The sequence below is a fragment of the Macrosteles quadrilineatus genome, unplaced genomic scaffold (assembly GCF_028750875.1).
Source record: "Macrosteles quadrilineatus isolate MER2022 unplaced genomic scaffold, UCM_ALF_1.0 Scaffold_7__1_contigs__length_78375512, whole genome shotgun sequence".
Lineage (NCBI taxonomy): Eukaryota > Metazoa > Arthropoda > Insecta > Hemiptera > Cicadellidae > Macrosteles > Macrosteles quadrilineatus.
The window spans coordinates 69,978,292-69,995,556 of record NW_026542600.1 but is presented as its reverse complement, the minus strand read 5'-3'; the positions used below and the strand labels follow the sequence as shown (position 1 = coordinate 69,995,556).

Genomic DNA, 17,265 nt, shown 5'->3' with positions numbered 1-17,265 from the left:
GATTTCTACTTGAATTGATCTCTTTGGAAGTTAAATACTTAAACAGCTTGATCCACAATATATTAATGATCCAATACTGCATAGTATGTATGTATATTATACAGTATTGTTCATAAATCAATTAATGAGGAACAGAAAAAAAAGTCCTAGAGAATATAAAAGTTTCATGGTCAAATATAAAAACCCACCTTTGTATTACAACCAAAAGCCAGATTGAAGATAGCTCAGTAGCTCAGTCCAGTCAGTGAGTGGATTGAAGAAGTTCATATTTTTTGTTGTGAATGTTGTTTGTTCAGTTTCAGTTTGTTTTGTTTGTTACACTTGTTTCGTCTGTTTCCTTGTTTGTTACTAAATGATGGCCGGAATGTTTTCATTCATGTTCATTGTCCATGCTTGAAGTAATTTGTTACAATCCACATTTTTTAGACTCCATAATACCCAAAAATAAATGCTAAGCATGTCCCGAAAGTGATGCAGAAGGTGAGTGAGTAATAATTTAACTTTGGTCATAAATAAAGGCTAGATCTAAGTTATACCTATGTTTACAAGTAAACTGCCATTGGTAACTAGCCCTTAGCCCTATTCCCTGTAAATCTAACGTGAATTCACGTTTTAAGCAATTGTAAGTAATATTTAAGCGAAACCAAGTAAGGTAGTCACAATACCTGTTACCAGGGAATAATGTGTGTCTAAATCTCGTACAATCTGTTCGGGCCTAGTAAGATCAGTGAGAACAAATCAAATCAAATCAAATCAAATCAAAGCTTTATTTTCCAATAGACATTACAAATGCATGTGGAATGGTCAATGAAGGTATTATGTTGGGAAACATTTGTCAAGGAAGAGTACAATAGATGTAGAGTACAAGGTCAAATCAAAATATACAAAGATAATATAAAATACATGCAGATGAGGATAACTATAAGAGAAAAAAAAAGTACAATCATTACTCAATATTTAATGGTTTAGGAAATTCTAAAAAATCGTTAAGTTTGTAGAACGGATTCTTAACTAGCCACATATGAATTTTAGCTTTAAAAACTTTGTAAGGAAGTGATAGCAATTTGTTGGGCAATTTATTTAGACATTTTAGGCCCAGAATTTTATGACTTTTCTTTGTTTTGCTCAGTCTAACATGGGGTATATCAAATTGATGTCTGTTTCTAGTTTGAAAATCATGAAAATCACTCCTTATGGCATGTGAGTCCATTTCCTTAAAACTAGTTAACATGATATTAAATATATATAAATTAATAACAGTTAAAATATTAAATTCAATAAAAATGGGGCGACAATGTTCCTCAGGATCAACCCTAGCCATTATGCGCAGGACCTTTTTTTGTAATATTAAGACATCGGAGACATGAGAACTATTACCCCAAAAAATGATACCATAGTTCAAGGCAGACTGAAATAAAGCAAAGTAAACTGATCTTAAATAACTAATAGGAACTAAATCATTAAGCTTACGAAAAAGGCAAATCATTCTACTTAACCTAGTACAGAGTTGCGTTATATGATCAGACCAAGTCAGTTGTTTGTCAATATGGACACCTAGAAACTTTACCACATTGGACAGTTCAGCTTCAAGTGGGCCTATATCATGTAGAGGTCTAAGGCAAAATATGACTGATTGTGTTTTGTCTTTATTCAAAAGAAAACTATTAGCTGAAAACCACTCAGCAGCAGTATTGACTGTGTTTCTGACATTTGACTTAAGATGCAAAAGGTCACTGTGACAAGATAGCAAGGTAGTATCATCCGCATAGAGATAGGAATTGCAACTAAGATTCATAGGCAGATCATTTATAGCAATTAAAAACAGAAGGGGGCCCAAGACGGAGCCTTGAGGTACCCCACAGTTGCTGAGGGCGATGGAGGACCATTCACCATCAGCATATACCGCCTGTCTACGATTTGCTAAATAAGACCACAAAAGATTTAGAGCACTGTTTCTGATTCCATAAAACTCCAACTTATGCAGCAAGATCTCATGGTCAACACAATCAAAGGCCTTGCTAAGATCAATGAAGGTGGCCCAGGCAAAATCTTTATTTTCAAAAGCCCTGTGAATGTCCTGAACCATGGCATCAATTGCATCCACAGTGGACTGTCCAACTCTAAAGCCAAATTGTTGTTTGTTAAAGAGAGAATTATTTTCAAAAAAGCTGTTAATCTGATTGTGAATAATATGTTCTAGAACCTTGGACAGAACAGGTACTAGACTAATAGGCCGATAGTTTCCTGGGCAGTTTTTATCCCCTTTTTTGAAAATAGGACAAATTTTGGAAATTTTGAGACAATCAGGAAAGAATCCCCCCTGTAGACAGGCGTTTACACAGTAAGTCAATGGTGAAATTATTACATCAACAATTTCTTTAATGAACCAGTTGGAGATATCATAGATATCTTTGGATTTGGTATTTTTCATTTTAGTTATGACTGACATAACCTCACTACAAGTGACCAAAGAAAAGTGAAACTCTGAATTGTTGAAAGGAACTTTTTGTAAGAAATGATCATAAGTATTTGCAGGTTTCTTAATACTGTTTCTAATACTGTTAACAGAGTTAATAAAAAAACTATTTAGTTTATTTGGATGAAATGGAAGCTTATTACCGCTTCCGAGAGATTGGGAATTTTCTTTTACAATTGCCCAGGCTGATTTACATTTGTTGCTGGAGTTTTCAATGAATAGGGCATTATAATTGAGCTTGGCCTCCTTTACTGCCCGTTTGTAGTTCTTAACTAGGGTCTTATACTCTAACTTACAAAGATTGTCACTACTTACACAGGTCAGATCATAGGCATGTCTTACCTGCTGCCTGAGCCTGTCAAGATCAGGAGTGTACCAGGCACGTGACCGTTTCCCTTTTGGGGTTGGGGAACAGATAGGCTAAATTAATGTTGAATCAGAGAAGTGGCTGGCTGGGCCACTACTAGGCCTAGGAGGCATGCTACCTGTTGCAATATTGGGCTGCACTTTACTTTAGGTCCTACACTCATTCGAATGAAAATATCGATCGATATATCGATTAATCGATTGTTTCCTAACTAACCAACCTAACCTAACTAACCAAACGATATATCGAATGAAACAATAGAATAATCGATATTTTCATTCAAATGAGTGTAGGACCTAAAGTAAAGTGCAGCCCAATATTGCATGAGAAATATTGGTAATTTGAAAGGAAACTTAAAATTAGTGATTATTTGAAGTGTTACTCAAGTGGGGTACAGTTTCTTAACTGGGCTACGCTAAGTTAATACCGATTGAAACTATCTATTTGATTAGTGCGATTTTTTTCACCATCAGCAAGTTTGGTTGGTTAGGTTAGGTTATGATAGTTTTATTTTCTAATAGACATATTTAACCCTCTGAGTGTCCATAGTTTAGGCCTTAATGTCCGCCTATTTTTGGCGCATTTGCAAGGTTTTATTAAAACCGATCTGATAAGCTTAAAACAATGTTAATTCTACTGTTCTATCTACCATTTTGTTTGGAAAATCATGGGCTTCAATATTATACATAGAACATAAGGAACATTTGTTTCAAAAATATTTTTTAGGTAAAAAAAAATATTTTGGAAAATTTTCAAAAAAGAAAATAAATTTGCGCTCAATGAAATTGTATAAATTATAGGCCTATAAATATTTGAAAATAGCCACTTTGTTCTAAATTTTATGAGGATTACAAATATATAATAATATAAGGAAGTAGATTTGCAAATAAATAATTTATGGGCAAAAAACAGATTTCAGTACGTAGCGTTTAGCTAAGAATGCATAGCCTAACCATAGCTAGGAATCTGGCTGATAATTTACATCAATATCACTACCTACTTCTTCAGGATCATCAACCAGCCCTTCAAAATCACTTAAATCTTCTTATAATGCACCACGTATATCACTACTTTTGATTTTTAACACTAAAACAATGATAAACGTAATAAAACACATCAGTCATCGGTCCGAGGGTAACCTAGCTATTTACAAATACGCACGTCAGCTGTCTGCTACAATTACGATCGGCTCGGAGAACATACAGCGCTGAGACAGACCTCTGGAGAAAGCTTAGAATATAACGAAAAGAACGATACCTAACTCGATCCAGTTCAATCCGATTCAGTCAGTCATAGAGCCTTCGCCGTAAACGATGTTCGCGCGTCGATTTTTCGACGCGTGACACTACACAAAGTGTGTTGCGCGTCGATTTTTCGACGAGTGACGCTCGGAGGGTTAAAATTATCGATTATTAATTAATATTTTCAATCCAATAGTTTCAATCAATATTAAGTTAGCATAGGTTAGCCCAGTTAAGAAACTGTACCGGTACCCCTCAAAGGAACGAGAATTTTTGAGCAAGTCAAAAATAGGCCCTAAGTTAGGCCTACTTAGTTCCAGTCAAGCTTTTTAATGAGTTTCCTGGAAGCTGCTATAGCCTACATTAGTAGGCCTACACTTATGGCAGAATCTAAGCACGATTTTTACTGTTAGTGAGTTTATTTTATTATTCCAACGGACACACAATTTTTACATTCAAAAATACATTACAAGTTTATCTTACAAGTCAGGCTAAGTTATTTCTTACAGTCAACTGACTTTTTAAAAACATAGAAACTTATCTGGGGTAAAAAAAACCTCTCACATGTTGACAGGAACCTCTAACTTACTTAGGCCTAAACAAATTGTAAGTTTAGCAAGATTGAAGGGTGACTGAAAATAAGTCAACCGGAAGTTTTATAAAATAGCAGAAGCATTAGGCCTATTCATATTTGCTTTGTGTCAATTAATTAGGCTATAACTTTTATTAGGCTACATTGAAATGTTCATAAACTCTTGCCATAAGAAATACTGTTTAAGTTAATAAACATAGTTAACTTAGTTGGCTACCCTTGTCACAGGCCCATTAACTTTACCTGGGCTACTTTAAGAAATTTATGTTAGTCAGGTGGAATCCAATTTTATTTATGCAGGTTTCAACCATTTTCCTAAATTCTTCTATTTAACGTTCAGCATTTCACGACCACCATAATTGTCACCACTTCCTGGTTTATTGCTTGAAAAATATACATTCAGGGTTGGGGGTTTGTGAGTGTAAGATGCAAAATCGCAGAAACGCCCCAAAGAAAAAAATGCACAGGCGCTCAAATTTGGTGACCTCAGGGCCACAGAATATCACGGAAATGTGAAATAAACCATCCTAGGAAACATAATACGTACCGTATGCTCCACGGCCATTGAATCGAAAGCAGTATGTGTGATAGATGTTGTTGAAAATGCATAATTTAGGCCTATATAGATAATTGTTTATTAAACGTTGCTGTCTCACCTGTGACCTCGAAAGTGTGCTTGAGCATATCGACAGTTACGAATCAACAAAGCTTGCCAAACTGCTCCAACCTCTACAGCAGGGTTGCCACCATGTCCGATACTGCCGGACAGTCCCGACTTTGATCCCTTATGCCCGTGTTTATGCTTATGTTAATTTAGGGAGAGGTCTGATTGGGACATGTCCTGATTTTTCTCTAACCAAAGGTGGCAAACTTGCTTTACAGTGTCCAAAGTTTTTAACAGTTATTTTTTCAGCTGGATCTTGTTTTCCTTGAATTGTAAATACATCTGAGAATTGTATTTTTAATCTATATCATGGCGTTTAAGGTGAAAGGGAACGTTAAAAGTTGCTGCACAGAAATGATAGGCTCGCCATTTTGCACACACTCATCATTGGCAAACATACCGTGCTGTAGCCTACCGTCCAATGCTCCATCTCCATGACTAATAAAATATATAAGTTACAGCAATAAATGACAACCCACCCTCCCCTCAGGACAATAACTATCGCGGTATTACATTTAAAAAACGTTTTTTTCGATTAAGTCAACCTGTACACATGGTTATATCCTAGGCTAATGTAAGGAAATATTCAATATTCTCACAAATGTCACTTGAGGTATCAAGACCAGAGACAAAAACTTAACCTAAATAACTTCTTAGCTGCTTAAGTTTGCTAATTTAGCTTGTTCCATGTATAACACTAGTTCTGGGCTTAAAAGAAAAGAAAGATAGCCTGTATTATATGACTTTTTGTGGAATCATTGATGTCCATTATTTGTATTAACTAGGTACATAATAAGAGCTTTTATCTTAAGCTAGAGATGGGTTTCTTACACTTTGAGGTCCAGTTCTAGGCCTACTCTGACAACTTTTGGCCTTAGACAGAAATTAAAATCATCTTGTTGTAATATTACCGTACTTAAATATTTTATGCTTGAATACTTGTTGTCTTAGTCTTTGACCGATGTTTCTTGGATTAAACATGTCAAAAAAAAAAAAAAAATTGAATATCTACAATAACTTAATATCACTGTACAAAATTAAAATACTTTAGGCTGTAGTATGCGAGACCGTAATTAATCTCAGGCTGGCATTTGTGGTTCTGAGGATAACTATTCCAGATTGTACACTGTATAGGGCCCTATTTGTGAGCAAGTTCTTCATCACGGCTCTTGAACTCTGTACAATCCTTAAGTTTACTTACACTGTTAAGCAGAGGGTGTTGAAGATTTTTATTATTTTGATTTGATTTTGATCAAGTGTATTTTTAAAAGGTGTGACTGAAACTGCAACGAGGCACATCCAAGTCATGGGCTCTCCTCGTTCCATTTCAACCTTAAATTATCCTATGTTCTCCTTCAGCAGAACCAGACTGTTAAGCACATAACTTACGGTATTGGCTTAAGTTATCACTGTAAGGATTCCCACTTCCAAAAAATTAAACCAGCAATGCTCTCTAACACTGCCTTTTGAAGCAATAACCATCACAGTTAAGGCAACGTTCAGTATCACATGGCGTTCAGGGGAGTGTCCCCAGAGCACTTTCCCGTACGCCACATGACTAGCCAATGGAATAAGGCATGGTTCAAGGTTATCAGTTAGCCTAGGTCTTTGTGATTTCTTCACGGAGTTTCCTTAGAATCACATGTTGACAGTCAAATTTAGAGTTCCTTAAATCGGTTAATTAGGATGGGTTTTTGTAGGTTAATTTTTTTTTTATTTCCAGCTTTCATCCAACGAAAAAGAAGGAAAATGAGGACCAGACAACAGTGTAAGACTTCAAAACAACCTTCAATAACATCCTCAAAAATAGTTAAAAATGATCCAAAGGTAAGAAGTTTTAAGACGAGCATCTATATTTTTGCAATATAAGCTCTTTAACTCATTAAGAGCAATAGACTAACAATATGTTGATTCCTTAATATCCTTTGTTACAAAATCTATTTTAATACAGTGGAACCTTGATAAGAAGACCCTCGATAACAAGTCGCCCTTGATGACAAGTGTCATTTTCAAATCCTCTCAAATTATTTTATCCCTAATCACAAACCTCGATAAGAAGTCAACCTTGATAACAAGTCTTATTTTACAATCCCCATGAGAGTCTTGTTATCAGGGTTCTACTGTATTATTGTTATAATACCGTACTTAATAACCTGATCAGCATTGTACGTGTTATTAAATTTACCTTAAAAAGGTGGCCTACAGTAGACTCCCTCTTATCCGGACACCTTTTAACCGGACATCGGTTTAACCGAACTACACTCTGCGGAAATGACATCTCTTTAGCCGGACAATTTTTATCAGCACATTGGTTAAACCGGACTAGATCGGCAGGAAGTGGGCAGTACTGAAACGTCTGTTCTCGTGGGAAAGATTTGAGACCAGTGATCACGTGTCTTAATACAACGCTCTCCTAAATTTAAGTGGAATATCACAGTAAACAGTCCGTTTTTGGGACGTCGGTTTAACCGGAAAACCCGTTATCCGGACTGGCCTCGGTCCCGAGGAGTCCGGATAAGAGGGAGTCTACTGTACAGTACATAAAAATACATCTAATAACACTTCCCCCACAATCCCCACTATGCCGATTGTGGCTGTTTGGCAAAGCCGACCGGCTTGCCCGCACATCATAGTCGCAGGCTTGCAAACTGCATCATGCCGATGCGGCTCAACCTAAAACTAAGGCAGTGTCACAGTTCTGAGATGTCATCAGATGATGAGTTATTGTTAGCAAGCTGTGTTAGTTGGTAATGGAACTCTACATTTAATACTCAGTTGTTGATAGTAGCCTCTGGATTGCCAAATAATATTAAACAGGTTTAAATACCTGCTATCAAGCAATCCATTTAATTGCAGTTGCAACAAGTTTTGACTCCTATTGCAACTGCAATTAAATGGATTGCTTGATATCAGGTATTTAAACCTTTTTAATTTAATTAATACTTAGGCTTGGCTCGTCCCCACTCCAACATGCCGCTTGGCTTCCATTGATATGGACAGACAACCTGTTGGTTTGAAATTGGCATGCAATAATGCTGATCAGCACAAGCTGGATATGCGTCCATACTTGGCAATACTGATGTGTGCCATTCAGGACAGTGGGGATGTGGCTTTACATGTCTTTTTACACGTCAACTGTTGAGTCACAAGGCAGTAAATAAATCTTAATACACCAAAAACCATTTTTAGGGAATTTCCTTATAGGGAATAAGCTATTACCGTAGTACTCAACAAGACCTGGACCCGGGACCGATTTTCTTTTTCGTTTTGACGTCCCTAGAGGCCAAAAACACCATCCGTTCAAATTCATATATATATATTTATATATGTGTCCGTTAGCGCGATAACTCGAGCAAAAATCATCCGATTTTGATGAAATTTAGTACAAACGTGTAAACTTACGTTTATTCGAACGAGTTCGCGAACCATCGTGATCGGGCTATGGGAACAGGGGTTTATAAGGGGTCGCTATGTCTAGTGACAAACGTAGAAAACACTCCCTTCTGTTTACTTCATACACCACTACGCAGTGGCAGCACTATAGCTGAAAGATTCTTCTTTTGCTAGGTTAAAATCAAGAAGGAAAGTGTGAACTAAATACTTACCACTGTACCAAACTTAACTAATTTAAAATTGTATATTATTCTTTCAGTAAAAGTACGTAATTTTTCTTTGCGATTCATGTGTTTTTTGTAAGAAAAAAATAGTTTAAGAAAACATATTTCTTTAATTTCAAATCAAAGCCAATAGCACGTCTCTCAAGTGGATCTGACTAATAGTGTTCAATGAAAAGCGTTATAAGAACCATTGTATACAGACGATTTTGTGTGCCGTTTAAAGCCGCAAAATGGGATTGTAAAAATACTGATTAGATGAAAAAAATGGTGCATTCCGTGTAGGCCTATCCAAGTCAGAATGTTTTGCAAAAAAACGGCACAAAAAACGTCCGTTAAAAGGGGTCGAAATAGTATATTTCGTACCTAGGGCCGAAAATGAGGTTTCGCCGGCTCGAGATAGTTTTTAGGTTCGAGACGAAGTCAACCTAAAACGATCGAGAGCTGCAAAACCATTTCGGTCCGTGGTACGAATGCCATTTTCCACCACACTATACCTTAATAGCACTATTCACCACAATAATGATGCACACTGATAGTCAACACAACTAGAACTTTAAGGTTATGTGAAGAAATAATTTGAGGAATCAGCAAAAACTAAAATAAATAGTTGCTAGGCAGCGGTGACAATAAAACAATTCTATTGCAATGCTATGGATACTTATTGTGTATTTAATATGCATTCATGTTTAAAAAAAGTAAGCGATCAGCTGATTTTGCGGCCCTAGGGATGTAAGAACCTGCTCGGTCCCCAAATGACGATGACAGCTGGCATGGCCAGCAAAACGTAACTTTCAGCCACCAATTAACGCATGTAAAACAGCTAAAAACATCATAGTGGGGTGAAAAGTTATTAAATTTGTTGATGCAGCATGCAATATTACCGATTATTTTTCCACAAAACCAGCTGACAGGGCATGTATTGGCCATTGGGGTGATATTAGTGAGGTCGGGGAGTGCGTTGAAAAGTGGGAGCGGGAGGGGCGGCGGCAAACTTTGTTGCCTAGAGGCGGCAGATACTTAAATACATCCCTGGCGCCTAATGGTTACGGAGAAAAATAAAAAAAAATGTAAATTTAAAATTCCCATGTTATTGCTATGGAGAACAAGTAAACTGTTGTAGTTTGCTTGTTTATCAACATATTTGGATCAAATTTGGAAAATATTTTAATTTCTTACTAACTATTAACATAAAAAAAAAGCAGTGTTACCGGTACCCTCCCTGATGCAGCAAACCTAAGTACTTGTTAAACTAATTCTATTTAAATAGGAAATAAATGTTACCTATATATTTAAGTAGAAATTTTAGTGTAAATCCAATCAGGCAAATTGAAATTCACTTAGTCTGCAGGTTTGCTGCGGCGGGGGTATTTTTTTTTTAGAATAGGAATATTGTGTTATATTTATTTCCACAATACCTATTAAATAACATTGCAATCGAGTTTAAACCAAAATAATGTACACTTAATTAAAACATTATTATTTAAGTTACTGTACTTAATCCTTGCTTTAGGGTGGTTATTGTCTAATAGTCATCAGTTTCTTCAATTTTACAGAAAATAACTAGAAAAAAGAGAGGAAGGCCCAAAAAGAGGGGAAAATCCCAAAGCATGGAAGAAGAAAAGGTGCCATCTCCACCAGTTGAAGTACAGGTATGTAGGCCTACTATACTCTGTACGGTGAAACCTGTCCCCTGACCTCCTACCTGGGGACTGGCCAATGGTTTTAGATGAGTCAGTCCTATGAAGACAGGTTCCATCATACAAACTGTAGCTCCACCTTCTGTCACTGATTATAAAAAATTGCTTAAACTATTGAATGATTTATGACAAAAACACAATACATTTGTATTTGTAGGCTATGTATTTTTGTGAAATTAATGTTTTTAGTAGGCCTATAGTAGAAAGGGGTTAGAAATGCTGTTAATTCTTGTCCACAAAAGTACGCTAATCAAACCATATCTACAAAAATAAAAAGGTTATTAGGTAATGTGTTTTAGGGTGTTTAAAAAGGTTATGTGTTTTTTTTTCTGTGATAATTAGTATTATATTTTAGTTAGGCATAACTTCAATAAAAACTAATTATTAGGTTCTTGAAGATTTTGTGCAAGAATTTATTTGATAGATAACCAAAACTACATCACATCATTAGGTCGAGGGGTCTATCCATATCAAGTGATCCAACAGGGGTTGCTTGACCATTTTTACAATAAATAATATTTTTATCCTAGAAGCCTTTATCAATTCTGGGTTCAAAAGTGATTTTAAAATTTTTTTATCTATTTTGTTACTCCTACGGCGGCCATTTTTGTTTTGCGGAACACGCAAATTTTTGCTCATGTAAGGGTTTGCGTTAACTTGCACAACTCGGTAACCATGAACACTAGAGTGATGAAACAAAAAGCATTTTAATCTGGAAGAAACAGCCTAAATATTATGTTCTGTACATATTTATTGAAATGTGTATCAAAAACCGTTTTAAACCCATCTCAACATTTCATAAGAAAACGGAAAAATTTCAACTTTTGAAGGTATTACCATTGGAACGAATAAAATCTCAGACTTGATTTTTCTTGTGTGTGTAGCAACTCAGTAGAACTGTTTGTATTTCAAATATCAACCATGAGACTTAATTCCTTTAAAAGTTATCATTTTTCAAAAACTGAAATTTTTTGAAAAATTCAAATTTTGAGTCTCAATATCTTTGTTGGGACAAAGTTTAAAAATCTGAAATTTTTATCAAAAACCCCTCTTATGGTTGTTATACTGCTGTATGAATTTCATCTTTGAGATTTACTTTTAAGATAAGTTACAGTATCATGAAAATCACAAAAAACCCATAAGCTCGGCCAACGTGGCTAGTACGTAGGTAGCTTAAAGATTAATTTATAGGTGTAGGTAATTATTTTATTTAATGTAAACTTATCTTAATGTACATTTCAAAAATCCAAAACAGATTTTTAACTTAAACTTTGTACCCAAAGTACCTTCAAAAGTTGAAATTTTTCCGTTTTCTTATGAAATGTTGAGATGGGTTTAAAACTGTTTTTGATACACATTTCAATAAATATGTACTGAACATAATATTTAGGCTGTTTCTTCCAGATTAAAATGCTTTTTGTTTCATCACTCTAGTGTTCATGGTTACAGAGTTGTGCAAGTTAACGCAAACCCTTACATGAGCAAAAATTTGCGTGTTCCGCAAAACAAAAATGGCCGCCGTAGAAGTAACAAAAGAGATAAAAAAAATTAAAATCACTTTTGAGCCCAGAATTGATAGAGGTATCTAGGATAAAATTATTATTTATTTTAAAAATGGTCAAGCAACCAATTATTTTATTTCTGGATCACTTGATATGGATTGACCCGAGTGACAAGTAAAGAAACTAAAGAAATATCAATATAAAATAGTTTATAAATTTAAAAAACTTTTTAAAATACCACGTTTTCAAACGAATGTCCGTCCTAGGCTATCCTGAAAATCTAGGATATCCCAGGCGTATCGGTACTGATAAGCCGGGTCAAAGGGCGCTAGCTAGCTTCGCCGCCGCTTGCATACCTCAACAATCGGTGCGCGGCCAAATAGTGAAAATTTCCCCCCCTAGGAAAAATAACTCGTTACACTGCCCACTTACATTGGGATGAAAAAAAAGAAAACGGCCAAAAAGAAAAAAAATCTTTGAACTCCGGCCAAAACAAAATCCTCCAGCCCCTAACCTAATGGTGAATCCTGCACCACAGGTCTCAAACTCAAAACAAAGAAATCTCTTCCACTAGCCACTACCAGCCAACATGGTGCTGAGTGATTTAGCATCAAGCACCAGGCGGGGATTTACATTGCAAGGGCCTTCGGGGTCTTTGTCACCAATTTTAACATTGTCTATGCGGCCAACATGGCCAGAACAGTCATCACCCATGCCCATTCTTATCCCCTCCGTCCCAACTGTCAACAATCCGAGGTGTCGAATGACTTCCATACCGAGAATCATCTCCGTGGTGAGAGTAGGAACGTACAAGGCGTCTCCAATCCACCGTCTCCCCGCCGTTTCCCCTGCTTGCCGAAACGAATACTCAGCCTTCGACCGTGTCCCATCTGCCATCCTCAGAGGAGCGGTTTTCTTACAAGGCTCTATCCCCTGGCGTTGAAGTTGTTCGGCGACTCCTCGCCCAACCAAGTTAACTACGGACCCAGTGTCCAAAAATGCCTTAAAAACGCTACTTATCGGCACAACTTTAACAAAGGGCCTCGTCTCCGAAACTGATAATACTCTAAATCTATAACTCTAAATCTTGCAATAAAATCAGAGATTAATATTACAAATCTTTCAAACCAAAATTAAAAGAACGTCGTTCACTCACCACTAGCGTGTCTCTACCCAACTCAACCTCCAACACTCCTTGAGCACCAATATCACCACGACACCGATGTCACCAAATCACTCGACCTCTCACTCGACAATTCACAAACCAGCTGTTCACTCACCGTCGGCTACGACTCGAATGTCCGTCCATCCCAGGCTTATCAGTACTGATAAGCCAGGTCAAAGAGCGCTAGCTAGCTTCGCCACCGCCGCTTGCTTACCTCAACAATCGGTGCGCGGCCAAATAGCAAAAATTTACCCCCCTAGGAAAAATAACTGGTTACAACACACAAATAATAAAAACCTTGTGCGACGGGAACGACTCCGCCCGAGGAAACACAAAGGACTACTTCATACAGTGCAATTAAAAACAACATCCTCCGTTGACGGCTCAGCTCATCGTCGCGCGCCGCTTGGCAGCACCAGCGATGGCGAGATTACTCGTCACCCACATTGAACGTGTTAAGGCACGCTGCAACAGTGTCAAAAAATTAGAATACAATAACTATAAATTGATTTGGAGCAGTCATAGTGGAGAATTTCTAGGAATTTAATCAAGTAATGTTAAATACAAAAAATATACTGTAGGCCTACATATGGATCTACTAATTTTAGAATGTAGCTTACTTTAACCAACACTAAAAACTATTTATTTCCTAAATGACACTATTCATGTACAAGATTGTACTTTCAGTCAACAGTTAAGATATTATGACTTGATTTGAATTTCTCTCATAGCCCTGTTTAGTTGTACATTGATTTTTTTACTTTCTAAATCGATTCCATTAGGTTTTTGTATTGCATTTATATTTATTTAATATTTGTTTCAGAACATAGAGCGAAGAAAAATTATAGACTCAAGAAATAACATAGAACCTAGAAAAACCACAGGACCAAGAAAAAGCATAGAACCCAGAAAAACTGTAGAACCGAGAAAAAGAGGAAGACCTTCCAAAATTACTATTCAACAAATAAATACTGACATAGACTTCATAAACTGTGACCTAGTTCCTCAGGTAGGCTAAGACAACTAATGTTTATCAAAGTTATGTTATGGCATTCAAATCCAAGATAACTCTCAATAATTTGTGTTTTCATTAAATTGCAAAGTGTTTTAGTGCCCTTGTTTTATGTGGAAAAAGTCACCTAATGCAATTAATACCTGTGATATTTTGAAATCTATTACTGTATGGATTAGTGATTTTAGCTAATCAAAATATGGGATATTTGTCTATGTGTAATCTGTGGGTGGTTTAGTCTAGTTTTTTTTTAATTAAATGTAATTTTTTTTAGGAAAATAGCGATCCTGCTGATGACAACCTAGAAGAATTCGACCCTTTAAATTCGTCTTTTAGTACCAAAATTGGTAACCTTGAAATTCTAAGCAAATATGAAATCAAACAGGTAAGTTATAGTGTCAATACAAAGGGATAGCTAATAGACATTGACCTTTTAAGATTTGTTGTGTTGATAGCAGGCTTACCTGAGTCGTAAAGAGTCCAAACTGGCAGAAGAGACTCAAAACTTTACACTATATGCACAAAACATAAGAATACTTCACTGTCACTGAAAACATTTCCAACAAAGGAAGAGAGAGTTTTTCCTTGAGTAAACGTATTTCTGTATGTCCTTAACAGTTCATTAAGGTTTACTTTGCTGACCAGGGCAGCAAGTCTGGGTCCTCTTTCTTCTCAATCGGACTTAGTACTGAGGTGGTTGATTTTTCTTTCAAGAAGGCATATTATTTATAGGGTCTTGTTCATAGGAAACCGAGGGAGGCCTTGTCCTACCTGTTATCTTTTACCATTTACTTCAGAATGAAAGACATATCAGCTAGCAGGATTTCTTTTATTATGTTTAAGTGGTGATAGTATCAACTTCATAAATCATATTAGTTTTATCATTACAATTGAGATTTTTAAGCAATGTAGCGGGTTTATGGTAATCAATTTTCAATATTTTTCATTTCAAGTTCAAAAGATAATTATGTATGATAAGAAATTGTTCAATAAATGTGATTTTTTCAGGAGCCGGAAATAGAAATAATTGATAGTGTTATTCCGCTAAGCCCTTTGAAATATCAAACAGCACAGAGTGATCTGCTCCTTGAGTTGAAGGTAAGAGTTTAAAATTTTTTGGTGTAGTGTTTGAACATTGTTTATTAGGCCTAAGTCACTTTTTTCAAATTCAATAACAACCATCTAGGGGTGTGAAATGCATCTAAATTCCGATTTGATTTGATTCGATGCATCAAATCGCGATTCGATTCAGTGGTGATCAAAAAACTATTTGATTCAAAATCTTTTTCAATCAAATGGTTGCTTTGAATCAACATTTTTCCTGCTTCGCACACTCCTAATCAGAAGCATATACTGTTCTACTTATTTGCTGAAGCGCATGGTCGTCCAATTTCCATAAGCATGTTTCCTATGTACGTAACTTACTTATCTGTTCCAATACTGAGTTTGGTAGGTATTCCAAAACTGTTCACCTTACACTCTGTAGATCATTATTTTATCTGTTGATGATACATTTTTACTAATGATCTATTAATGTGGGAGTTGGTTCTGTGCACTTAGCTGAGATAAAAAAAAACATAGCTGCTCTATGGTAACCAATGGAGTTTCAATTTTACAAGAATATTGTTACACTTATGATTGGATATTGTTAAATAAACATGATTTTTTCATAGGAAGGAAGAAGATATGATTGATAGTGTTATTCCCCTAAGTCCTTTGAAAAGTGATACAGCACCAAGTGATCTCCTCCTTCATTTAGAAAAGGTCAAAGTTAAGAATTTTTATTTATAGCCTTTAAACATGCGCTCACTGTTAAATAGAACTTGCAAATTCAATAACAACCATCAGAATCATATATTCTGTTCTGCTTTGGACCCGATTGGTGCTGCAACCTGATGAAACATATTGGAAATAGATTGAAATATCACTGTGGGGGACCTTGTTTCTAATGCACCTTGTGTCTTAGGGATGAGGGAAGGGGCTAGGGAGAATCAGCTAAATTCTATTTAAGTGATTTAAGAACGATTATATTTCACTGAACCCACTGTAGGCTAGTAACATTTAATGCAGTTTGCTGAGTATGCTGTTAACATAAAATTCTTCTAGATTACACATAAAAGTTTGATGTGATGTGCACCTTGAATACAAAATTAAATGGGCTTTCCACCTCCGTGGCTACTCAGCTGTACAACTACTGTGTTTAGCCAGTCCACATAGTTCCATATATCACCAGTGGCTGAACGAGCCGCCCCCTAAACCGGTTTTGCACATTGCTACCGACCCTAAGGGAATTTATGGATTCTTGCGGGAGTTGAACGACACTAACTGCTGACCGGCCACAACCTCGCTGCGCTGGTCTTCTAAAGCTCACAGACTTTCACTTTACTAGATACTAATGTAAGGTCGGATGTTGTTCCGAACTCACACTTGCACTTGTTATTATGATCGCTCAGCGCGGATCGTCCAAAAGTATATCAATATATTTCATTTCAATTTTATGAAAACATTGTTACATTGTTACTTGTATTATTAGGTATGGTTCAATAAATATAATTTTTTCAGGAGGAAGAAGAAATTATGGATAGTGTTATTCTGCTTAATCCTTTGAAAAGTGAAACAGCTCAACGTGATCCGCTCCTTGAGTTGGAAAAGGTAACAGTTTAGAATTTTTGTATTTAACAGATGTTCTTTGCCTTTGAACATGCGCTTATGGAAAAAAAAATAGGTTGTGTTAGCCAAAAAACCTTTTTTTACTTATATTTAGTTTTAAAACTTTTAAAATCGTATACGAGGTGTGTTTTTAAAGTAAGTATCATTCTGAAATTAAAAAAGATGTGCTAAGAGATATAGCAATAATTTTATTTATATATGAAAGCCTGTACCTTGATCTACTCTTCTACATAAATTCCGTCAATATTGAGGCACTTGTCAT

General features: G+C 36.0%; 1 protein-coding gene across 1 annotated transcript in view; it reads left to right on the top strand.

Annotated features, from left to right (window-relative positions):
• The first annotated feature begins 359 nt into the window (after positions 1–359).
• The window catches only part of LOC128999070 (uncharacterized), a 42,389-nt gene continuing 25,483 nt past the window's right edge, over positions 360–17,265 (top strand). The window contains exons 1-7 of the mRNA XM_054425427.1: positions 360–480; positions 7,064–7,167; positions 10,511–10,606; positions 14,145–14,330; positions 14,608–14,718; positions 15,342–15,431; positions 16,896–16,985. Coding sequence (XP_054281402.1) covers positions 7,090–7,167; positions 10,511–10,606; positions 14,145–14,330; positions 14,608–14,718; positions 15,342–15,431; positions 16,896–16,985 — 651 coding nt within the window. The 5' untranslated portion in view covers positions 360–480; positions 7,064–7,089. The remainder of the gene's footprint in view (positions 481–7,063; positions 7,168–10,510; positions 10,607–14,144; positions 14,331–14,607; positions 14,719–15,341; positions 15,432–16,895; positions 16,986–17,265) is intronic.